The sequence below is a fragment of the Taudactylus pleione genome, unplaced genomic scaffold, assembly GCF_031769625.1.
Source record: "Taudactylus pleione unplaced genomic scaffold, aTauple2 ptg000381l, whole genome shotgun sequence".
Taxonomy (NCBI): domain Eukaryota; kingdom Metazoa; phylum Chordata; class Amphibia; order Anura; family Myobatrachidae; genus Taudactylus; species Taudactylus pleione.
In genome coordinates, this window is record NW_028284782.1 from 11,382,266 (window position 1) to 11,409,928 (window position 27,663).

The window sequence follows — 27,663 nt, forward strand, 5'->3', positions numbered from 1 at the left end:
AGCGACCAAATACATTTGAACCCCAGACGTGTTGGTGGGGAAAAAACATTACAAATGCATCAGCTCAGTATGCAATAGTATTAACCAACCATGCTATAGCCATGGTAGGATGGGTAACAACCCCTGAAAGCAAGTATACTGATTTCAGGCAGAGTTACCACCTACGGATCAGAAGAATCCGACCACGCAGGAATGGGATGCGTAGTAACGTCTGTAATCCGACGAGTAACACGCCCATCCACCCCATGAGGGGCTCGTGATGACCCTCAGGGAATTTGGGACAGGAGGCCAAACACTGTTGTAATACCTCATAACTGACAACAGCCAGAGTCCAGCCATGCGATCCCCCCGCTAGTCAGCAACAGGGAACCAGAAGGCACGCAATACTGAGGGTGTATGATACAGGTGCAGGTCAACATTCACTCTAACCAGAATGGACCTGCCACCAGCCCAAAGCAGGGATAATAATACTTGAAATAGACTTCCCCCCGTGTAAGAGGGAAAGAGCCCAAAACAGTATCCAGTTCACGCAGAGCCAACTGGGAAGTAACCACAGGGCGTCAACCACGCCACTTTGCGTTTCGTAGAAAACAACATCCACCCAGGGTGGCCGTGGGAATCCCTGCAAGGGGAATGACAGACTATGGTGGCACCAGGGGGAATTCATATACTGCGAAAACCCCCTGCAGGGAGCAGTAGTCTGTGTCACAGGGGAAGAGTGCAAGAAACTGCGAGATACCCTGAGATGAAAAGGGCAGTATGGTGAAGTAACCCCCAGGTGAGGTACAACAATGGGGCCCACCCGGCGATCCGCAATTGAGAGGATCCCGAGAAAACAAACCGCCCAAGGGGGTCGTGAAAGGAGCCAGCACCAGATGACGCCACACACAGAACCCTTTATGAAACAAATCCTCTGCACTAACACCTGCAGCACATGACTTGCAGGATAGCAAAAATGGGTGCCGTATAACGCTCTATCTCCTGGTCAAACATATCTGACCAATCTTGGCGGAAATATCAAGCAGTGCTATACTGGTCCTGACTGACTAAAATTAGCCGCAGGGACCCATTTTCAGCGTATGCAACACACAGTTCCAACGAAAATGTGGCAACGTGCAGCACGCAACAGTATGTGACAAACCTCACAAATATCAACGAGTATATAAATGTGAGATCTCAGAACCACCCTAAGTACAGCTGTATTAGGGCAGATAAAGAAAAGGGATAGATATACACTGACAGCTGAGAGAATTAAATACAGACAGTCAGCACTAGCATAAGTCACATACCATGCAGATATATACATATATACATAAACATGTCATATAATATACTGCACTATTACACTGTATTCAACTTACCCAGATTCAGTGTCTGGGAAGGCTACAGCGCTGTGTACACTGACCTGATGGTGAGGTACGCAGGGGGACTGGACTCACTGCCATCTCCGGAGCTCTGCTGCTGCACCACAAGAAAATGGCCGCTGGAGACCTCAGAAGAAGCGTGGCCCACGGAGGAAGCAGCTCAGCGACGCCAGACTATACATACTGAAAGGCGCGCTGAGCTGAGGGGAGGAGCCGCTGTAACAGGGAAAGCTTCCTCCCCTGGCCGGCTATTAACCTCCCGGGACGCCGGCTCCCAGCGCCGATCAGTAAGTCCCTGGTGGTCTAGTGGACACACGGGGTATGGGGGGCCCGCCGCCACTGCCGGCGCCTCCGGTCTGTCCCCGGAGACCGGAGGCACAGGACTGCATATTAAATGCGCGGATCACCGCAAGCGGTGATCCGCGACCTTACCTGCTCCCCGTAGATCCGGCAGCAGTCCTGGGCGCCCGCAGAGTCCGGCTAGTACAGACTCTGGGGTCCCGCTGAGATCCCCAGATCTGTACTGGCGTCTCAGCGCCGGCGGGGTGACGGAGCGGCAGCTTAGACGTCCTATGGACAGTCCGACGCTGCCGCTCTGAAAGTCCAAAGTAAAAATAAAAAACTCTGTATTTAGAAAAAAATATATAGCTTAGGGGCTGTTAATCAGCTCCCCACTGCACTAAACGGTGACCCGACTCCGGCCGGGCACCAACTTAAACTGAGGTGCCTCTGGCTGGGGGTGGGGTTATAGGGAGAGTGGACCCAAGTGCATCCTGGGAGCTAAAAGCTTTAACTGCGTGGTGCCCGGATTTGGTTCCCAACCTATACCCCAAGGTCAACCCTGTGGACCCCCTATGGACCCTGAAGTAGAAATCCCTTTAGAGCAGCAGACACTGGTAGCATAAAGAAGAGAGAAGGACTCCAAATTTCAGAATGAAAATACACATGAACATAAATAATCAAACAGTATATCAGTCAATCTTCCACATGGCTAGTAATCCACAACATCGAATAATGTGTATATGAAGATCTTTGTCTAACATCATCGCCACCCTGCAGCTCTTTGTGGAGGCCTCTCCTCCGAAATGCTCTACTGCCACGTGTATCTCTCTCCTTCGGTGTCAAAATATGTACGGACGCACGCTGGGCTCCCCGGACCCTGCTACAGCCCCAAGGGTTGCCGCACTGCACTATACCACCTCCGCTTAGATGCACAAACACCCCGCTGGCCACACACCAAGTACAGAGCCTGTTGGTGGATTCTGCTGGAAATAGATTCGTTCCCCGTGCTGCCGAGACGAAGCTCTGGAATCTGTCCCTGCTACAGGAGTGCAGATAGGACCTCAGCTACAGCCTCATGGAGGTGCAGGAGGAGGAGGCACACACATAGTGGGCACAGTCAGGGGGCAGTGCTGACTAGAGGGGGAGGGCTCCCCTGTCTTAAGCAACTTGGGCCCCCCGAAGGCTTAATCTGGCCCTGGATATTATGTATTATTGCTGTCCGTGCTGTGGCTGGTTTAAAATTAAATCGCAACAAAGAGCTCTGAATATAAAGGGGCATATGAGGGCACTGATGGCCATAAAGGGGCATATGGAGCAGATGGCATATAAGGGGCAATATGGAATTTCTAATGGCATATAATGGGGCATATGGCACATTAAGAGGTATGTGAAGGAGTCTGATGGAACACATAAGGTCTTGTGGGGCACTAATGGCACATAAGATGCATGATGGGGCTCTGACAAACAAAATAGTTGTAACCCCTATGCGGTTTTTCTCACAGGTTTTTTTTTTACATCAAAGTAAAAAGGTGGTAACCCTAAGTGACATGCAAAGGTGACACTCCCCTGTGTTTATCCTGCACTTGCCCCAGCACCAGGTGAACAAATACCATCACATTATCAGTATTTTTTAACATTAAAAAAAACATACTTGTGACATAGAATGTTATGACAAATTGTGGCATTACTGATTATAGTACCATGGTTGCTTCTCCTGCATTGAATGCTAGCAGTAATCAATGCTGCTGTGAAACAATGAGCCGAGATGGCACAAAGCTATAAAGTATGGAATAGGTGTGCTATGTATTACAAAGGACTGCAAGTACAATATTTCATTTTCCAGAGCAAGAGTATTAAAATGAGATATAGGCATTTTTAGGGACATTTTTGGGGGCTGAAGCAAAGTTGATGGATCTTGCATGTTTTTGTACAGCCCCTGCTCTGTAGACAAGTGTACATATCTACCAGCGACTCAGAGTCGTACTCAAGTCAGTCACATCTCGTCTTAACTCACAGCTGAAGGGATGTAACTGGATGGCAATGATACAATGGGGCAGATTATAGCGGCACTTATTGTGCCGCTGTAATGAGCCTGCTTAGCCTCTTTACCGAGGCGAAGCAAAAAGCACTAACACTGAGATGTATGAACATTTCATCTGCCAGAGTGAGGGAGTGATTCACGGCTGAGCACACAGCCTAGTGCTGATGCGCTGTGTCTCACTCCCGGATGGCTCCACTGAGCATGCGCAAGATCTCGCAAGCATCGCAATATCCTGCGTGCAGCCCCGGAGTTAGCAGCCGCCACAGCAGGGAAAGTGCAGGATAGGTTAATGGCGGCTGTCGATATTGATAGCTGCAGCTGGCGGAACGGTCAGGCGAACTGACCGTTCATACATAGCCCAGCAAATCGACGCTGCTATCTTGTATATAGCAGCGCCGATAATGACAGGGGCCCCGATAATTACATTTACCGCCCAGCTCCCCAATCATACATGGGGGAGAAGTGGTATCAGCGCACATAACGTGCCCTGATGCCACTTTGGCGGTTAATACATCTGCCCCATTGTAAGTTAACTGATGTAGTGGTAATTGTGAGCTATACAGAACTTAGAGATCCGTTTTTTTAGACAGATATCTTGCACCAGGTATAATTCTGGTGAAGTGTTCACTGATAATGATGACGGCTATAAAACCAATCAAATAGATATGGGTTGTATGATCGCAGAGGTGCGTACAACTCACCATACGGATGAATATCCACATTTAGCTCAGATCAAGCAATGGGAGTATAATTGCGCCTGACTTAAGTGCAATTATGATTTGGCCTCACAGTATTTATTCTTTAGTCATACTGGTCAGGCTAAATATTTACTTTTTAACCACTATGCATGGTCAGATGTTACTGTATGCTTTCTCAGATGTTACTGTATGTATGTATGGTCGGATGTTACTGTATGCATGGCAGATGTTACTGTACGTATGGTCGGATGTTATTGTATGCATGGCAGATGTTACTGTATGTATGGTCAGATGTTACTGTATGCATGGTCAGATGTTACTGTATGCTTTCTCAGATGTTACTGTACGTATGGTTGGATGTTACTGTATGCATGGCAGATGTTACTGTATGTATGGTCAGATGTTACTGTATGCATGGTCAGATGTTACTGTATGCTTTCTCAGATGTTACTGCATGTATGGTCGGATGTTACTGTATGCGTGGCAGATGTTACTGTATGTATGGTCGGATGTTACTGTATGCATGGCAGATGTTACTGTATGCATGGTCAGATGTTACTGTATGCTTTCTCAGATGTTACTGTATGTATGGTGGGATGTTACTGTATGCATGGCAGATGTTACTGTATATATGGTCAGATGTTACTGTATGCATGGTAAGATGTTACTGTATGCTTTCTCAGATGTTACTGTATGTATGGTCGGATGTTACTGTATGCATGGCAGATGTTACTGTATGTATGGTCAGATGTTACTGTATATATTGTCAGATGTTGCTGTATGCATGGTCAGATGTTACTGTATATATTGTAAGATGTTACTGTATACATGGTCAGATGTTACTGTACGCATGGTCAGATGTTACTGTATGCATTTTCACATGTTACTGTATGCATTCTCAGATGTTACTGTATGCATGCTCAAATGTTACCTTATGCATGATCAGATGTTACTGTATGTATGATGTTACTGTACGCATGGTCAGATGTTACTGTATGCATGGTCAGTTGTTACTGTATATATTGTCAGATGTTACTGTATATTGTCAGATGTTACTGTATGCATGGTCAGATTTTACTGTAAATATTGTCAGATGTTACTGTATGCATGGTCAGATGTTACTGTATATATTGTCAGATGTTACTGTATGTATGGTCGGATATTACTGTATGCATGGCAGATGTTACTGTATGCATGGTCAGATGTTACTGTATATATTGACAGATGTTACTGTATGCATGGTCAGATGTTACTGTATATATTGTCAGATGTTACTGTATGCATGGTCAGATGTTACTGTACGCATGGTCAGATGTTACTGTATATATTGTAAGATGTTACTGTATGCACGGTCAGATATTACTGTATGCATTGTCAGATGTTACTGCATATATGGTCAGATGTTACTGTATGCATGGTCAGATGTTACTGTATGTATGGTCAGATGTTACTGTACGCACGGTCAGATATTACTGTACGCATGGTCAGATGTTACTATATAAATTGTCAGATGTTACTGTATGCATGTTCAGATGTTACTGTATATATTGTCAGATGTTACTGTATACTGTATATTGTCAGATGTTACTGAATATATGGTCAGATGTTACTGTATGCATGGTCAGATATTACTGTATATATGGTCAGATGTTACTGTATGTATGGTCAGATGTTACTGTATATATAATCAGATGTTACTGTATGTATGGTCAGATGTTACTATATATATTGTCAGATGTTACTGTATGCATGGGTAGATGGTACTGTATATTGTCAGATGTTACTGTATACTGTATATTGGCAGTTGTTACTGTATGTATGGTCAGATGTTACTGCATATATGGTCAGATGTTACTGTATGCATGGTCAGATATTACTGTATATATTGTTAGATGTTACTGTATGCATGGTCAGATGTTACTGTATGCTTTCTCAGATGTTACTGTATGCTGGTCAGATGTTACTGTATGCATGGTCAGATGTTACTGTATATATTGTTAGATGTTACTGTACACTGTACACTGTATACTGTCAGATGTTACTGTTTGCATAGTAAGATGTTACTGTATATATGGTCAGATGTTACTGTATGCTGGTCAGATGTTACCGTATGCATGGTCAGATGTTACTGTATATATGGTCAGATGTTACTGTATACTGTATTTGTCAGATGTTACTGTATGCATGGTCAGATGTTACTGTATGTATGGTCAAAGGTTACTGTATGCTGGTCAGATGTTACTGTATACTGTATATTTGTCAGATGTTACTGTATGTATGGTCGGATGTTACTGTATATATGGTCAGATGTTACTGTCTGTATGCATGGTCAGATGTTACTGTATGCTGGTCAGATGTTACCGTATGCATGGTCAGATGTTACTGTATATATGGTCAGATGTTACAGTATACTGTATATTTGTCAGATGTTACTGTATGTATGGTCGGATGTTACTGTATATATGGTCAGATGTTACTGTCTGTATGCATGGTCAGATGTTACTGTATGCTGGTCAGATGTTACCGTATGCATGGTCAGATGTTACTGTATATATGGTCAGATGTTACAGTATACTGTATATTTGTCAGATGTTACTGTATGTATGGTCGGATGTTACTGTATATATGGTCAGATGTTACTGTCTGTATGCATGGTCAGATGTTACTGTATGCTGGTCAGATGTTACTGTATACTGTATATTTGTCAGATGTTACTGTATGCTGGTCAGATGTTACTGTATATATGGTCAGATGTTACTGTCTGTATGCATGGTCAGATGTTACTGTATGCTGGTCAGATGTTACCGTATGCATGGTCAGATGTTACTGTATATATGGTCAGATGTTACAGTATACTGTATATTTGTCAGATATTAATGCAGTACTGCACATTTGACAGGACTCTTGCACACAAAAAGTAAGTGGCAGCTTTCCCCCCAAAAAAACTGGTGTCCCTTTAAAGCAATTGAGTACATAACAGATGTAATTTCACAAAACCATATTCTTCGCCCAACATAATGAGCTGTTTCTTTCATTCTGTCCTGCTTTACAAGTACTGCTGTATCTTCTACTAATAATTCAACACTCCAGTTGGATGGGATGCGCTTAATGGGGCATCCTGAATATTTAGTAGACTCAGCTCAAGGAGGGAACAATTGATCCTTTTCTTTACACACAGCCCAGACCAGACCTGGGTGCACATTCCTGCCAACCCCACTCACTGTACACAATAGCCCAGTACTGCAATGCCAAACCACAAGGTCAATGAACGTCAAGCTCAATTTAAATAGAAATCCCCCTTCAAACAATATCCCAGTCACTTTTTTGTTTTAAAGTGTACAATTTCATTTGTGACTTTCAAGTATTTAAAAACAAGCTGCACTGCTGTAATGTTTTATGATTTAATACATATTTCTAGCAATAGGTTTATGTATTTTTTTTTCTCTGCTACCAGTTATATACAATGCACGTAAGATGGATAAGATAGATTTAATAGACATTGTAGTAGTTTAAAATAGTAAATACAGATGTGTCCTCATACACCTAGCGTCTACACGCCATATGGCACAACACATCCGGGTATTTCTGAGCAACTCCGAGAGGTGTAGCGTACCGTATTTTTCGTTACATTTTGCATCTTATTCGCATTGCAGATACAGTGAACTGTGAACAGGAATTAGTTTTGAACATGGAAAAAGCCGTGGCTACTGCATTGTAGCACTTCGTATACAGATTCAGGCTCATTTACACACAGATGTAGATATGTCGTACATCAAACTGATCAGCGCAATATAGCTAAGTAGTTTTGTCCCTTCCAGTTGTTTAATTAATGCGAGCAAGACGCACATCTTGAGCGAGAAAAAATGCTCTGTGCAGGTGAGTTGCCCGGGCCACAGTGTATGAGGGTACATACTTAGTACCTTTATTGTAGTGTTAAACACTGAAATTAAAGTTACATGTTCATATAAAACCTTTCCGTTAAAATGCTTGCTTGTTTTTCTTTTGCTTTTAAAGAGTTGAGTGACAGAACTGAGGAAGGGGAAGGATTTAGGGGTCTGTTTAAGCCCCTTTGCATTTTAGCCTTGAATTGTATATAGGGTTGGACTGGCCCACAGGGGTACAGGGGAAATCCCCAGTGGGCTCCACTGCCTTAGGGCCCCACCACTCCTCTAGGGGTGGAGCAGAATCATGGATGAATATGGGTGCCTGGTTTGCTTCTAGGGAAACTACACCAAAATTAGCCCTCCTGACAATCTAAGTGGGTGTTCTTGACACACCCCTCTTTTATAGAGCCGTAACTAGACTTTTTGGTGCCCTTTGCCAGAAAGAGCATTGGCGCCCCCCTCATTTTCAAAGGGACATAATGCACCCAAAAAAGGGGAATGGCCTCGTGGGGAAGGGCCAGGGAAGAGATAGGAGAGGCCAGGAGATGCTGGAGATGAAATAAGATTAAGCTACAAGTGAGAATGATAATAAACAGAAATATGACAGGCCCAAACAGTGCCCCCTGACCTGTGGTCCCCTGTGCAATGGCACCGGCCGCACTACCCTAGCTACGGCCCTGCTCTTCTTTTATAAAGGGGCCCTGTTCCTTGCATGTGTTCTTTAATGGAGGTCCAAATCCCACTGTTGTGGCTGGCCAACCCCCTATGGGGGCTGGCCACACCTTAAGCTTTGGCCCCTATCACTGCTTTCCCAGGTGGGCCCTTCCTGCCCTAGAAGACACTGATTGTATAATACCTATAATTGTTACATATTGCACATCAATATATCAACCACCTACTGTCACGACAATAGCTCTAATAAGAGTCTGTTCCTACGAAGACTGTATAATAAAGTAATAGCTGTTGCTATTACTTTACTTTCTTTTTTGATCCGGCTTACACAGTGTACATGCATGTGCGTTTGTATATGCGTGGTCCATCAGGCCACTTATATACACAATCTAGGCTGCCGGAGAAGGATTGGAAGATCCCTCTCTGGAGAAACTGCAGCCTATAGGATGAGCTGCTAGCACCATCTGAAGATGGTATAGGCTATATGGGCCAAGCTCTGAAAAGCTGAGCTTGACAAGTTGGCCCAGACCACAGTATCTAAGTATAGTTATGGAGACTGTGGTCTTTTGAATTAGTTTGTATAATACAGATATATCTGACATCGCTGCATTAGGCATTTGTAAAATAATCCAGACACTTAAAATTGACTAAACCATAAGGAAAAGCCATTTCTGCATTGTTTAAGGCTTCAAAAATAGACCCCATAGACTTTAGGTGAAGCAGTCGGGAAGCCGACAGACAAAATCCCGACCGCCGGCTTCCTGGCTGTCTAATCCTGGCAAGGTACTAATGGCAGGCGTCAAAAACCCGACGCCTGTCATTACACCTACACCGGGAGTCCGACACCCGGCTTACCGATCAAAGGTAAACTGGGCACAGACAGCCGCGTGGAGGGAGGGGGGGGGTTAGATTAGGGGCTCACGGGGGAGGTACTTAAGGTTAGGCTAGGGGAAGGGGGGGTTAGGCACCCCCGGGGGGGAGGTTAGGGTTAGGCACCCCCCCCGGGAGACAAGTTAAGGCAGCAGGGAAGGGGGGGTTAGGATTAGGCACTTAGAGGGGGGTTAGGGTTAGGCACTTGGGGGGGGAGGTTAGGGTTAGGCACCCCTAAAGAAGGGTTAGGGTAAGGGGTAAAAAAAGGTTAGCGATACTTACCTTTTGTAGCTTCAGGATTTTCACCCCAGCCGGGCCGGCGGTAAATCATACTGATCCCGATTTTAGGGGCCATATCCAATTAGCCACGAAAACTTAACATCGGAGAGGTTTTCGTACAATTTGCGTTTTTTGGTGCAATATTTTTGCGTCTTTTGTCTATGTGCGCTCCCGTATTTCGCACTATCCTATTACAAAAGACGCAAAAATGCGTTTGCTCGAAAATAGGGATGTGCAGGCTCGGATAGGTTCGAGTTTGCACGCCGAGTTCAGATTTTTCCCTCCAAAAAACGGGACTCAGAAAGAGGCAAAACGTCATCTTGCATGGACAAACATTCCAGGAATGATGATGTTTGTCCATGCAAGATGACGTTTTGCCTCTTTCTGAGTCCCGTTTTTTGGAGGGAACAATCCGAACTCGGCGTGCAAACTCGAACCTATCCGAGCCTGCACATCCCTACTCGAAAACTGTTAGTGGAGAAACCAGCAAAAAAGTACAGCCAGACTTGGAGAATTCTGTCTGTATCCCATAAAAAGGTTAACTGACATAGAAAATCAATTTAGAAGTGTATTCGTGGTCCTAATGGGTGCAAGTATATTTTTGTGTTCTAAAAGTACACTTTTAAATTGTTTTAAATATACACCTGGTACAGCCACGTGCAATGTTTAAAACACATGGCCCATCCATACAGCCCCAAAATACCAGACCCACTACTTAAAATTTTCTACACTTTACATTTTTTCACCCCAAAAATGTCATGTCATTATTGGCCAAATTGGGAAGGGGGGGGGGATGGGTGTCCAAGGGTTTCTGAAACGAGTCCCCACATTTGTTATCAAAAATAGGGATTTTGTTAATTTTCTCACCTGCTCTGAGATGGTGAATACAGCTTTTTATCTATGGAGTTTTTGCACATGCGAAAACTTCGGCAATAGGATTGCACCGTACGCATTTTTGTGCGAAAATTCGCACCTGTGAACACTTTTTGCCGAACACAGGTTTTTGCGGCTAATTGGATATGCCCCTATATATGAAAGGAAATACAATTTAAACAATGCCAAAGGTGTATAGGATTCCAGGATCTATTCATTAATAACCCAATGGCCCAGGACAAATAAACTATCTAACATGCCATACACCCAAATCTACCAGAAAAGTTCAACATTGCTCAACTGCCCTGACAGCTCCCCTATCACTACCACTTTTGCTGCTAACAGTAGCAGCAAAGGTTTACACTGCTGAATGCCATCCAGGCAGTGTTACTTTGCAGGTTTACCATGAAGAGTACTAGGTGATGCCATCTCAAGATGGCACTACCTAGCAGAGAAAGCAAAGCTTTCCACCACTTGATAAATTGGACAGAGACCACGAGGGCGGTAGCTAGGGTACTGCGGCCGGTGCCATCGCACAGGGCACCACAGGTGAGGGGGCGCTGTTTGGGCCTGTCAAATTTCTGTTTATTATCATTCTTGCTTGTAGCTTCCTCTTATTTCATCCCCAGCATCTCCTGGACTCTCCTATCTCTTCCCTGGCCCTTCCCCATAAAGCCATGATCCTTTTTTGGGTGCATTATGTTCCTTTGAAAAATGAGGGGGCGCCAATGCTCTTTCTGGCACAGGGCACCAAAAAATCTAGTTACGACTCTGGAGATCACAGTCCCCAAAGCAGGCTATGGTGATTCTGTTACACTGGGAAAATAGAGCGATATTTCTCCTTAAATAGGAGGAAACGATGATAACCCTTTCTCCGGCAAAAAAGCCAGAGTGTGAGGTTATCACTGCTTCATAAATATACATTTATCATCATAATGACTATTGTGGCCAAAAGTATGGTCTTATAGCAGGCCGATAAAAAAATACTAATGTGATTTAGCATTTTTTTTATTGTCAAGGAAATACTCAGCTACATTGGTGAAACATATCAAAAGTCACTGAGAAGACAGCATGGCTCGGATCATGCATGACATTGGAAAACCAGCTTGACCTACTAATTCCACTATTTTAACGAAAATAGAAAGTAAAAGTTTGTATTTTGTCTTTTTAAATAAAGCTTTGATATTTTAATATAAGGTATTTACAATATAAATGCTATATCTAACCCCTCAAAAAATAACATTTATTTTTGTGTCAGTAGTGCCATTCATTTTAGAGATTTATGGGATAATGATTGCAATAATAATTTTAATAATTATTTCTCAGCTTTTCTGTCTATTAAAGCCATCCTCAGAGGTGTAACGGTACAGATATATGTGGGCATCTCCATACAAAACCATAAGGAACAATTTGCAGAATTTCGTCAGAGAGGTTATCACCGGAGGTAACCCCTATAATGTTAAGCGCCAGCAAAATAAAAAAATTTGAAAAATAGAGAGCTTGTCTATTGAAAAAAAGATCCTCTATCATCTATAAGTATGTAAGATATGAATGAAGGATAACAATAATGTAGCTACAAATGGCATTAAAAAAAAAATACATATCCACTACTGAATTAGCTGGTTAATTATTTTAGGTAATTCTTCCGCAGGGGAAGTTATGAAGAATTATTTGGTTTTAAGTTGAAATGGACTTAACCAGCCTGGGAGGGTCACAGATATAATTAGCTGGTCAGACAGTTAACAAATATTTGGTGGTGCCATCAAAAGAGGGGGAACGAAAGCTCATAAAGGTATGAGCACCCTTTGTGCTGGTTTCAAACTGAGGGATCAATGTTGTGTTGAAGTTTAACCTGCATTCCTTACTGTTCCTTCCGAAAAGATTTCTACGTCTTATCTGTTCCCCAGTCTATTTTGTTTGTAAATTGCTATACATGTATGTAACTTTGTAACCATTTTTCTTTGTAACATTCTTTTTAACTACATATACATAAAATGAGTGGCCCACAAGCGCTTGTGGACCACTCATGTTATGTATATGTACTTTAAAGGATTGTTGACCTAGAGTGTGGACTGAGCAGCAGTTCAGGGGCGCTGGTGGCTACAACGTACCTTGTCTATCTATTCTTTTTAACTAAGCATTGTACTTCTTTTGTAAATAAAGTATTCTTTATTCATTTATTTCATATATGCTCCAAAACCCTATCTTTGAAGAGATTATTAGACCACTAGGACTATGCTTTATCTATTAATAATTGCTGGAAGCAGGCGGCGTCTAAGGGGACTGTGTGGTCGTCTGTGACACCGAGCCTGCGCAATTGGGATAGAGGTCACGCTACAACTGTGTTCTTTGCAGAAGCAGGGGGCGACCAATTAACTGAGTTGGAATCAGGTTGCTGAGCCTGCTCAGTTGTGTTATAGTGGTAGGTGATCGGTAGCCCCTTTTGAGTAAGTACAATCGAAGGTGGCACTAAAGTGAACAAGGTATTCAAACTTCAGCGCTCTGACTACAGCAGAGTTGCACCCACAGTCAGGGACACTTGCGAGGTCCCTAACAGTGGGTGCACCAGCTGGATGGACAATCTATAAAAAAAAACTACTGACATAATAAACGAGAACCAAACACATGTATACAAAGAAGGTCCCCTGTAAATTGAAATTTCGTATACAGTAGACAAGATGAGGACTGGCTGAACAACTGATCAATTTCCCTAAAAACGAAAACAACACAAATCCAAAGTAATTTCCCAGAAATCTTGACTCTATATGTATAAGCAAGAAAAACTAGATATTCTACAACTCATACATAGTACATGCAGTAGCATGTAAACATCCTCCGTCGCCGCCCCCAAATGGCAGCAGACTGTCAATCGTTGACAGTCTGCTGTCGCTGTGCGTGTGAACATGCAGAACCCGTACTGCATATGCGCAGTACGGGTCCGGCGCCCGGGCAGATACCCGACCATCGGGAATCTGCGTTCAGCAGTGAACTGCTGAACGCAGATTCTCTTGTATTCTTAAAGTGTTCCCAATTGTAAAGTGCAACAGAATATGCTGGCGCTATAAAAATAAATGTTAATAGTAATTCAAAAATAATAATAGACTGATCAGGCTGTAACCAAACAGTCATGGGTTTTGGGGGCATCCCTGGTGAGATATTACCTGCAACAAGTGGTGCCAGCTGATGCAGTGACGAATTGGGAGATGACAGGAGATTGGCACGTACTTATGGGGCTGGAAAGGACTCCTTTCTATGAACCATCCTACAGGGTGCAGCATGTGCTTTTTGGGTCTATTAGTTATTGGTGGGGGGGACTTTGAGTATTATAACCAAGGGCAGCCGAATCCCTTAATCATGCCCATGGAAATTGCAATACTCTAAATGTAAACTGAAACATGTCTGCTTGGTTACAGCACTTTTTGTACACCCATTTTTATTTCTTTCAAGCCGGGGAATTATATAGGCATGTTGTATTGTGAGACATATTGCATTTATGTTTTTCTTTGTTGTAAAGTTTGATCAGAAACACTCATGGGTGTCAAAGGGAATCAGTGCTCTCTGTGCTTAGGAAGACGAGGCGGGATCACATAGTTCTTCTCCAAGCATTAACCTTTCTTATTGGGTTCTCAGTCATCGCTTCAAAAATAATGAGCACTTTTTCTTTCTTTTTGCTAATTACTATGTCTATGTACCAGCAAAGAGCCAGCTGTCTTTTCACAGTGAGTGCTAGATTTCACAGGACTCAAATCCCCCCACGGGGGAATTGAACCCTGCTTTGGGGAGTAAGAAACCGCTGGTTATTTTTAGAACATAATATATCAAGAAATGAGAAGTGGGAATAACATTATGAAAAGGACGCCTGAATCTCCTTTTATTTTAGTGTGTAGTTTTATTAAGCAGCATCTTTAACCATCTATGCAGCAAGGAAACTCTATTAAACCCAGCCGGGCGAAGGACTGAGGGAATAAATCAGCACATAAATGTACTGGTTTTATTATAGCTAAATTGGGTTAAGGGTAGAGGTTCACCAAATTATTTCTGTCTAGCTTGACTTCCAAGGGTAGGTATCTGTTCACTAGCTGGCATTTCAATCTGTAAATTATACATTTTTTCATTGCGTCTCCCATGAAAAAAAAATTTGGAACAGTATTAAAAATGTAAATAAAGGCACTTAGTTCTTGTTAATTATTATTAACGAGCATTGATGTGATAGCTCTCCCTAGCGTATCTATACATTATAGCAATCTACCATTTAGAATATAACTTTTGTATTGTCGATCTCTGTTTCATCGATCCAACAACCGGATAGCAAATTATATATACTGTGCTTCCCTTATAGACACATAGCAAGAATATTTGTATTCTGAGGAATATATATTGTAAAAACAGTAAAATATTTTTAATCCAAAAGCTATTTATACCTCTGGCTCAGTGCATGGTCCTTGGATATTCAGACGGACTATCTATCTTTATCTATCTATCTATCTAAAATACACATTGCGTATGTCTGCACCACAAACAACAAAACCATTAATAGCGGTACCAACTCAATTAGCTAAATATATATATATATATATATATATATATATATTGTGATTAGACTATAAAATGTGAGTAATACATAATATATAGTGGACTGGGTTAATTGTGGGCCCTGTGCACCAGAGTTCAACTCATGTTTGTGGCTCCTACTAATTTGCAATTCAAACAGTGCTGAGATGTGACCGCTTACTTATGATGCCTAAGCTGCTGACGTGATATCTCGACAGGGAAACAAAAATAAATATGGAAATCCTTGGTTAAATCCTTAGAGTTTTCCAAAAATAGAAGCCTATTCTTTTGGGATTTGGCAACACAGAAGCTTAACCAGGTCACTGCTGCCACAGAAAGTGGAGACACAGAGATGTGAGAGAGCTGCTGTACAACTTCCAGCACCATCTGTACTGTTCCTACATACAGGAGAAATCCCCCAGCGCACAGGTATGTCAGAGACGTCAGAGCAATAAATTATCATACAGAGGAAGATGTATATATAAGGTAATCAGTGTTACTTATGTCAGATATACAGTAGTACTGGTTTATATTTACTAAAGTGCAGGTTTTTAGAAGTGGAGATGTTACCCATAGCAACCAATCAGATTCTAGCTATTATCTTCTATAAGGTGCTAGATAAATGTTACGTAGAATCCTATTGGTTGCTATGGGCAACATCTCCACTTCTAAAAGCTCACACTTTAGTAAATATACCCCTTAGTCTTATTTAAAGTCATGTTTTTGCATCCTCATACATCGCTCTCTATAACACCACCACCACACTCACTTACTGACATCCTCATCGCTGTGCATACTGACAAAGTGCTTTAGAATGTTTTGATTCCTCACCTGCTTTACAATGGAATTCCCAGTGTTCCCAGTTTTGGCCAGTGTTCTAAGGCGGTGGTACAATAAAGGAGCACTGTATCTATGCAGGTACACACGTCATAGAGTTTTGAAGCTATATATAATATTGTGCTCCTGGGATAAAGGCAGGCAGCTGTTCGCTTTGAGGCTATTAAAGGATGACAATATCTTTAACGTGTTTCATTCTGGAGGAGCTGATATGTTATGCAGGCTGATATACGTGTTGATATATCTATTATCATTATGAGCATTACAATTCCCTACGTGTTGAACACAATTGGGGTAATAACAGTTTGTGAGATTACTCACCCTCACAAAGCTGGCTGGAAACCATCCTTCCTCGTCATCGATCTGACCCCACCACCAGTCCTTGTTGGAAGCATCCAGGACCTTGATGACGTCTCCGGCTTTAAACGCCAACTCCCGGTTGGCCATGGTGACGTGATCCCATGCTGCCTCAGCACTTACAATAGATCCACCGCTGATCAGCTGCAAAACAAGTGAGGTATCTAGTGTTACTTATGCTCAGTCACTTGAGCTGCTCTGTTTATACAAGGTGATCAGCTTTTAGTACACAACAATGGAGACATATTACAGAATACACAACACAAGACAAGAGCCAGGAGAAAAGTGATTGCAGCAGCAATGTCCGGTCTAACCTAATAGACACTGCTAGAATCCCAATCAGAACATACCTGAAAAGGAGGAACTCTACCACCAGCTTACATGAACAATAGGTGCCCATGTAGCAGAAATACACCATAGTGTAAGGAAACTGTATACATGAGATGGCACAGTTATAATATGATAATATTGACAAAATTATTGCTAAATAAACTGATTGTTAAAAATGTCCAGTGAGCAGGGGAACAGTGTAACTAATACAGTTGTGTATACAGTGCAACTTCAAAGGTTTTACAACTCACTGCACCAGAAGTGAATTTACAATGACAAAAGCATGTACTATTAAATATTGGCAATATAATATATTTGTGACAGAGAGAAGGCGACATTGGTTACGCTGTATAACATGTACACTCTGGCTGTTGCAGTCATATCCAAAACTGGGTAGTAACAAGGTGTTTGCACATAGGCAAAGTTCAGGGAGCGTATGTTGACAGAATTACAGGCTGTGCAGAGCTGTTTGTACCCATCAATACTCCTGCTTCCTTTCCACCAATTCCTTTCTCGATTTACAAAATATATACAGACCTGACGAGCTGTAAGCAAGGGTGCAGCCTAGTTTTTCCAATGTTTAGCTATTAAAGAATTTGGCGCATTGCAAATATGCACTACCAATTTGTCCTGATGAATACTAGCAGACAGGACAGGGGCATTCAGGAGGGCCACAGAGGGATCACTAGGCAGCGTCAGGCTGGTTTCCAGACCGTACAGCAGGTCACATGTTCCAGATCATCCAGCAATGATAGGGCTGGTGCAAATGAGCAATGACAATATTGACAACTAAGAAACCAAGCGTATGGATGGGGCAACAACACCTCTGCAGAATCATGTTCTCACAATGCTGAAGCAATTGCAGGTGACTTGCATTAAGCTCCGCAATGGCCCCTCAATCTTTATCCCACCTATATATGAATAAGATGTTAGACACCGGTACTAGTTATCAAACTGATGGCATACTGTGAAACAAAATATATTTACTTGGAAATCAAGAAAGATGCAGATGTATTTGTTGTTAAAAATAGCTTCATGGTTTTGCAAAAAAAAAAAATCATACAAATCTCTGTTCCTTGTTTACTTAACAAAGATTAGTAATTTCTATTAGTAACTTTAATTGCTTTGAGAGCTAATATGATGTAAGCTATGTGAAGGATAAATGACCTATATGGGGCTAAATAGATGTGCCGTAGTGGCCTTGGAACACTGATCATTCCCTCGTCATAAAGATGCTGCATAGAAATTGTCATGGCTAGAAAAGGACAGAGATGGGCATTCAGCAGATAGAAGTTCTCTCTGTGTTTATCTGTTTACATTCCCTGCACAGAGCAGTTTGGTGTCAGCTCCCCATCACTTCATTCTGCAACACAGCAGGAAAAGAGAAGACATACAGTCAAGGCAGTGCAGCCGAGCAGAGCTAACTATCTCTGGGACAGAAGGCAGCACTTGATAATGTCACAGCCCTCCACAGCCTCCCTTAATCTGTAATACAAGGACGGGCCAGTGGAGCTTGCAGCTTGAATCCGGTTCAAATCCCAAGAGCTTTACTACTTGACTCCAGATTAAATACGCTAGCTTCACTGTTCCTGAGAGCCCAAGCACTACAAATAAGTCTAATTTATGGGGATTCCTCCCAAAGATAGATAGATAATTGGAAATTAAACAATGGAGATGCAATTAAAGTGCAGACTTTCAGCTTTTATTGAAGGGTTGAACAAAACAAATCGTACGAAACGTTTAGGAATTGCCACCATTTTTGGATACAGTGCCCTATTTTCAGGGGCTCAAATGTAATTGGACAAATTAACAATCATAAATAAAATGTCAGTTTTTAATACTTTTTCAAGAATCCTTTGCAGACAATGACTGCCTGAAACCCATGAACATCACCAGATGCTGGGTTTCCGCCTTTGTTATGCTTTGCCTTTACAGCAGCTGTCTTCAGTTGTTGTTTGTTTGTGGGTCTTTCTGTCTTTGGTTTAGTCTTCAGCAAGTTAAATGTATGCTCAATCGGGTGACTGACTCAGGTACTGCAGAATATTCCACTTCTTTGCCTTAAAAACTCCTAAGTTGCTTTTGCAGTATGTTTTGGGTCATTGACCATCTGTACTTGGATGCGCCGTCCAAACAACTTTGCTGAATTTGGCTGAATCTGAGCAGACAGTATATCTCTATCCACTTCAGAATTCATCAGGCTGCTTCTGTCACATCAGCAATAAACGCTAGTGACCCAGTGTCAGAGGAAACCACGCATTCGCCCATGCCATCAAGCTGCCTCCCCTGTGTTTTACAGATGATGTGATATGCTTCAGATCATGAACTATTCCAAGCCTTCTCCATACTGTTTTTCTTCCCATCATTCTGGTACAGGTTGATCTTAGTTTCTTCTGCCCAACGAATGCTGTACGAGAATTGGGCTGGCTTTTTTATGGCAAAGTCTGATCTGACCTTTCTATTCTTAAGGTTTTTGAATGGTTTGCACCTTGTGGTGAACCCTCTGTATTTGCTTTTGTGAAGACTTCTCTTTATGGATAATGATATGCCTACCTCCAGGGGAGGGTTATTCACATCACTGGATGTTGTGAAGGGGTATTTCTTTACCATGTTGTCTTCCATGGACGTCCAGACCTTTCTGTGTAACTAAGCTCACTAGTGTGTTTCTGCAGCCTAAGGGTGGCCTGTTTCACTTGCATTGAGAGCTCCTTTGACATCATGTTGAGGGTTCACAGCAACAGCTTCCATATGCAAATATCGCACTTGGAATCAACTCCAGACCTTCTGCCTGCATAACTGATCAAGTAATGAAACAATAGACCACACCTATACATGAAACAGCTTTTGAGTCAATTGTCCAATTACACCTGATCCCTTAAAAACAAGGGGTTTCATATTAAAAAGCTGTAATTCCTAAACCCTTTCTCCAGTTTGGATATGAATACACTAATATTAAAGCTGATAGTCTACACTTTACACTATTCAACATCTGGGCCAGGTTATTAAATATACAACTTGACGCGATTCATGCCCATGGATGGTTAATTACCGGAGCAATTCAGCATTGCTCAGGTCTGCGATCAGTAACTTTAGTCATGCATGCGCACGGCTGTAGGTCCCTCACTTAGAAGGAGGTGGAGGGATGCCTCTTTATAAACCCATAGGAAGCAGCGGGGCTCTGAGAAACAATACTATCTGAAGATGACGTCGATTCTTGCAAGCAAACTCCAAAAACTTGATAATAATGAATGAATGGAAACTGGTGTTACCACATGTGTAACAGACCCATTAGTGATAGTGAATAGGCCCCTAAAACCATATTCATTATATAACTGTAAGTTGAATGCTCTGGTAAACAGCTAAAATAACAACAATTGTGTCAGTGCCCAAATATATATGGACCTAACTAATTATGTCTGACTTTCGAGAACAGCTTCAGTTTGACAACGTTTCTGTAAGAATTAACGGAAGCCAAGTACATAGCAGTAGGACAACTATCCATAAGCTGGCTCCAATACCTGCTGCCACTTGCCCCCTGTGCTGAGGGATCTGGAAATTATATTGTTGAAAACTGAACCTCTGAGGAAAGCAGATTCTCAATGCAATCATCACAAATGTAAAATAATAATAATATCCTCTCATTATTGTTAATAAAATTAGGTACAATGTACTGTTTGATACAATGAACAAAATTAAATGTTCTGGTGTAAAAAAATATAGCTTCTGGCCTAACGATTTATGTGCTGTAGATTTAATTGGACAGGTTTTAATTCTGTTTAAAGATACAGTAGTCACATGTTGCTTTTGATGTTTATTAGCTTTTCATTGTTGTTAAAATTTGGTCATCTGTTTATGTCCTTCGGATTTTCTTTCTCAATGTTCTCTCCAATTTGGGTCTCTATATTTGACCTAAACATGTTATGGTTTTTCCTTTTCTCCATCTGTTTTATATGACTTGGACAGTAGTTAGACTTGCTGCCTCACTGCACATGGTTTCAGTTCCAACAAGGCCACTATCTCTGTGGACTTTGCATGTTATCCTCATACTTCCTTGGGGTTACTTCATGTGCCCTGGTTCCCACCACAATTGATAAGTTAATTGTCTGCTGGCAAAATTATTCTTAAGCTGGGTACACATCTAAAAGATACAGTATATCTGCAGATCAAGTGATCTGCACATATATCTGCAGATGATGGTTGTTCATACACACTGACCAACCATCATCTGTCATCTGCCTGCGGGTCCCGCTGGCCAGGGGGTTGCGTTGTGCCCCACTCCCCAGGGCCTCTGCTGCAAGTGTACGGGCGGTCGGCTGACATCTACATCTGCCATTGGCAGTGCAGCACAGCCGACGCAATATGTCTGTGAACGACGTTGTTAACAGACATATCACTGGTACACACTGGCCAACGGGCACACAATATATTGTCCGATCAATTGATTGGCCGTTATATCTGCCAGTGTGTACCCAGCTTTAGTTTGTGTGTTCGTGTAACAGGGAAAATAGATTGTAAACTCCCCCAGGGAGAGGACTGAGGTGACTGATGAAGTGTTTTTTTGCAAAGCAAAGCATAATATGCAGGTTCATATAACAAAAACTGGCAATAAATAAAGAGGTTATCTTTTATGTTGCAAATGATGCATTTCACAGAAATGTATTATATATATATATATATATATATATATATATATATAAAGCAACAAAGAAACCAGCACACCACTTTAGAATATATCCTTTTCTTAAGTAGAGTACAACATCAAAACTGAGCCATATCGTCTTGCACAGCAATTAATGCATGTCATCATAGCCCTGTGACGTTAATACATCTATTAGTATTGGCCCCTGGCCTGACGGCCGTTTCGGTGGCGAACCACGTTCATCATGAGCACCATGAGTGTTTCGCCGCAGAAACGGCCATCGGGACAGGCTCAAATACTAATGGATGTATTAGCGTCACGGGGCTTATGATGAGTATTATGCCTATAAATACATATGTGACATGCGTTATTTGCTGTGCAAGATGATATGGCTTTGTTTTAATGTTTTACTCTACTTAAGAAATGGATATATTCGAAGGTGGTGTGCTAGTCTCTATGTTGCTTTAATGGAAGCAAGAATCTGCTACATGATCTACCTATGTGACTACCTTCAGCACCCTGAAATGGTAAATTTTTTAAGTGTGTGCGATTTCGCCAACTGGCTTTGTATATATATATATATATACACACACACAACGGCTAAAATAAGTATTGAAAACATATCAACATTCATCCTTCCTTCAATCATATGAACTATGCCAGTACCGTATGCTGAAAAACAGCCCCACACCATGATGTTCCCATCTCCAAACTTCACTGTTGGCATAGTGTTTTTGGGGTGATGTGCAGTGCCATTTCTCTTCCAAACATGGTGTGTATTACAGCATCCAAAGAGTTACATTTTGGTCTCATCTGAGCAGACTATATTCCCCCAGTATTTCACAGGCTTGTCCAAATGTTGTGCAGCAAACTTTAAACGAGCTTCAACATTTCTTCAACAATGGAGTCTTGCGTGGTAAGCGTGCATACAGGCCATGGCGGTTGAGTGCATTACTTATTGTATTTTTTTAAACAATTGTACCTGCTAATTTCAGGCCTTTCTGAAGCTCTCCACAAGTGGTCCTTGGCTCTTGGACAACTCTTCTGATAATTCTTTTCACTCCTCAGAAAGTCTTGCGAGGAGCACCTATTCGGGGCCGGTTTATGGTGAAATTATGTTCTTTTCACTTCCGGATTATGGCCCCAACATATATCTGCAGATGATGGTTGCTCATACACACTGAACAATCATCATCTGTCATCTGCCTGCGGGTCCTGCTCACTGGAACATTCAGAAGTTTAGAAATCCTTCTGTAACCAATGCCATCAGTATGTTTTGCAACAATAAGGTTGCGAAGGTCTAGAGAGAACTCTTTGCTTTTACCCATCAAGAGATGTTTCTTGTGTGACACCTTTTTATAGGCCATCAGTTGGGACTGAACCAGCTTATATTAATTTGCACTGACAAGGGGTAGGATTGCTTTCTAATTACTGATAGATTTCAGCTGGTGTCTTGGTTTTCCATGCCTTTTTGCCCCTCCCTTTCTTCATGTGTTCAATACTTCTTCCCTGTGTCATTTAACATTATTACATAACTTAATTTATGGACATCTAAGGTTTGATTTATTTGCAGGTGTGGATTGCATGGGTTGTTGTTGACAGTTGGTGAAAATGTCATTACAATAGCCCCATTACAAATATATTTACTGAGAAAAAAGTTGATGTGTTCAATTTTAATTTTACCCACCGTACTATATATATATATATAAATATAGACACACAGTACATAGATATACACACACATGTATATGCATGCATTAGTCCTACATCGTATATACTTAAGCTGGGTACACACTATATGATGTATGTACCCAGCGATGGTGTGATGCGATGTAATGAAACACAGAGCACACTGTACACACTGCACAATCTGATGTACGACTGGGCGATGTGTCATTGCATGATGCATGTAACAGCACCGCGTTGTTCATTGCATCGTCCCATCTGCTGTGCAGAACAGATTGTCCCATCTGTTGTGCAGATGGGACGATGTGATGAACAACTGGCGTTAACGGTGCATCGGACATACACACTATATGATGTGTATGATATATTGTTCCGATCCACACCGCTGCAATATATTGTACGATATATAGTATTGTGTGTACTTAGCTTTGCACTCAGGCTTTTTATCATTTATTTTACTTGAGAAATATGCAATTGCTATTAGGCTTCAATAAAGCTTAAACAAGAACTTCTCTAAAACATCAGATTTATTCCCTTTGCTATACACAGTAATACCTATTGGAAATGCGTATCTGGAGCAGAAATAATTATGTTATTTCCAAATAAGTGACGTGTACTGAGGCTCCTGACCAGCAGCAGTTTCTGCAAATTATATTCAAAAGTAACAAAAAATGCATTGTCGTCAAATGAAACTTGGCTAATACCAGGCACATCCAAAAATATCGCTGAGGGCACCAAGGTTTGCATACTGAAGACACGTTCAATTTATTATCAGAAGTAATTTCACTTTATTCACATCCAGACATTTCCATCCCTTATTACTTTAACAGCCCAAGAACATTTCAGCTGTAAAGAATGTAATTATATTGTCAAATGTGTGTGTAACTAAATAACATTGTAAGTAATTCTGGCCTGCTCTGTCTGGACTTTGTCATGCTTCATAATAAAAGAGGCATTAACTGATGGCCCAGGACATGCAGAGAATAGGACATTGAAAGGAACAAGGAATATGTAATGAACACCTTCCCGTGGACGAGCCTGCAGGCTGGAGATAACAGCACTTATACTGCCAGGCCATTGTGGAGACAGTCTGCAACACTAGCCAAGTGTGTTGTGCAGAGGAGACAAATCAGCTCCGGCACTCAACAAGTCTGCACATAGCTGACACCTTATTCTCTCCTCTCACCTCACTTCACATTCATTTATTGTCCTTACCTTTAAATGGAACACATGTAAAAATACAACATGACTACTGTGGCTTTGAATGGACAATGTGACTAGCAACGCAATGCAACGCCCATTTCTCAGACTGATAGATGAAGGCACAGGACATTTTCAGTCTATAAACCATTGCTGGGATTTAAAACTACCCCTACTTGGGGATGAATGCTGCCTGGCTGCCGTGGTGCCGTGCGATCATTCCGAATATTTTTGCACACAGCATATATTGAAGCATTCAAAAGAAAGAATCCCCAGCAGGGGCTCAGATCTGAAATTATGTTGTTACCACATATACAACTGTAACACAAAGGTGAATAATTGTTACAATTATATATATTCGTAAAAATGAATGCTCTGCTGAAACTACCATATGTGTTCCAGGTGCATCCAATTGACACAGTGCTGAAAAAAGATCAACAGGCCATGTAACGTAAAATGACAAAGTTAATCTGGGTGGACAGACGGTAGGGTGGCTTTGGGGTCCTAAACCTAAAACTTTATTTCAATACAAATAATCTGGCACCGATGTATTTGCATAATATCTTAGGAAGTATAGAACACAGTGGTTCTTGTGATATTATTAGCATGTATCACACAAAAATAAATAAGAAAAATCATAGGCCCTCATTCAGAGCCACTCGCTAGTGGCAGTACGCTCGTTCCAAGCGATGTTCGCACATCTGCGCATGCGTACGTTTTTTAGTACGCATGCGCGAACCAGTCAGTGCGGCCGAAAATCGTTGGTACGCAATATAGCGAGGGCCTGCTATTTTGAGTGACAGAATGAGGCGTATGTGGGTGGTAACAGGGGAAGGTGCTTGAAAACGGGGAGTGGAGATCCGAACGCAGGCGTGCTTAAAGGTCAAAACGGGCGTTTTAAGGGAGTGCATAATTAATACAGCAGCGTCATTGACCACGTCACTTGGTTTTTTTTAACTCAGAACTGCTCGCAAAATAGCGGTTGAAAACACCAACCACAAGAATAGCGAGCAGTTCATACGCTGTACGATGTACTCGATTAATCTAATAAATAGCGGACATGACGTATGGTGCGTGCGGCCAGGGGGCGTTTTTATCAAATAAACGAGCGTATGTTTTGCTCGCTCGTTCAGACTTAGAGGTGGGAACAGACTGCAATTTGCGAACGGATCATTTGAATAGCCACCCCTTGTTTTTGAACGAACGACCACAAATAGCGAACGGCTCTGAATCAGGCCCATAGTTTTCCTGCAATCGATTACAGCATCTTGAGCTGCTGGAGTCCAACATTTGGGGGTGATCTTTTCAGATCCCTCCACTGGCTCTGTCCTCTCCTCTACTTTTCGACTGCTCTATCGAGCGGTCTGCAACATAGCAGGCACTCGAGTATTAAAATAAAATAAATAAATAATCTAATTAAAATTATTAGCTACATGATTTATTTTTTTACTTACATCTCCACCTGTTCCCTGGAGCTCCGGATCCTCTGCATGCACCAATCACAGTGTTACACAGTGGCCATCTGAGGAGGATGACTTTCACAGCTACGGTAAAGCATCTTAGGGAAGGCCATTGGTGGGTTATCTATCAATGGTAACCATCGATGGTGTCATCGGTGCTTAACATCAATGGCATGAACCCATCGACTAGGAACCATCAACTGGTAAAACCATTGAACATCAGTGGCATACCATAAATAGTTGTTAACCATCGAGAGTTGATAGCCATCAAAAGCAGCAAAAAAAGTCATCAGGACAGCCGTTTTCATACGGCTGTTCCAGCTGTACAATTTTAATACATACTTGTAAAAAATAATTTCTTATCATTGCGATTTGTGATAAGAAATTAAACTTTATGGGTTAAAAGCCCGATAATTGATACATCGGCCCATAACTCCAATATGCAAAGATCTCCATTGAATGTACATAAACCAGTTCCCTTACTCCTACTATACAACCTATTCCTGACCCTCCAAGCACGCACAAAGGCTAATATGGCACATCTTACATGTTCACAGATGCCAAATAACCACCTGTTTAAAAACCTGTCTCCCTCCTTAAGAATATATTATACACAATTTCTAGTCCCCCATTTAAATTCTCAAACATCTGCTCCACTTGAATGGAATATCATGGAGCTTCCCTTCGCTATGCAATGGTATATCCTGTTGGAAGACTGCTGCAAGGAGGTTGGCCCACTGGAGGCCCCTCCGTAACACTCCCTCTTATATGCTTGCTCAGCTTATATGGAAAACACCATCGTATCAGACTGACACTATAATGACTTGTCACATACTTTCATTACTGTTAATCACAATGTACCCCGCCCCCCTTACAAAATTTTCTTCCAAAACTCAAAGAAAAAAATAAATCACAGACATTGCCACTATTACAGTATATCAAGGGTAATGAAAAATACATATGGTTTCCTATGGTACAGCAGTCTGAGTAACAATAAATCACTTTTGCTTTGAGTGCCCAGCATATACACCATTCTGCATTTTAAGGCTGATACAACATTTTGCAGGCTTACAATACTTAGAGACCTGTAAGTGGGGCTAAAAAGACCCTACTGGCAACTGCAAAACTGAACACTTTCCTACATGTTCAATCTACATCCCCTGGAAGTTCATTAGTTTATCTAGCACAGCAATATGTAACATTTTCACTTCGTTTCGTAATCAGTCACATAGCTCTGAGCATTCCACACTCAGCTTCAGATCCCCCGATCCCCTCATGTCCAGCTAATGGTGCGTACACACTGGGCGATTAAAGTGGACGACTGAATGATAACGATATCACGATCGTTCAGTCATCCACTTTATCGTCCATTTTTAACACAAAAACGGTGAACGATAACGCGCGTTCCCGTGGGTCGTTCGTCATCGTCATTCATCGGGTTAACACGCAGGCCAACCTGACGATGTCGTCAGGTTGCTGCATGTTATGGAATGAGGGAGAGAGCCCGGCGCTGAACGATATCATTAATGATATCGTTCAGCGGGTGTGCTCAATGTCATGAACGACATTGAGCACACCCTGGCGGGGACACACTAGACGATATCGCTCAGGGAGCATATCGTCTAGTGTGTACGCTCCATTAC

General features: G+C 42.0%; 1 protein-coding gene across 5 annotated transcripts in view; it reads right to left on the bottom strand.

The window, feature by feature from the left end:
• ARHGEF9 (Cdc42 guanine nucleotide exchange factor 9) overlaps positions 1-27,663 on the bottom strand; it is a 500,659-nt gene that overhangs the window by 136,611 nt on the left and 336,385 nt on the right. For all 5 annotated transcript variants that reach the window (XM_088445573.1, XM_088445574.1, XM_088445572.1 and 2 more), the window contains one exon: positions 16,673-16,852. In XM_088445573.1, coding sequence (XP_088301699.1) covers positions 16,673-16,852 — 180 coding nt within the window. The remainder of the gene's footprint in view (positions 1-16,672; positions 16,853-27,663) is intronic.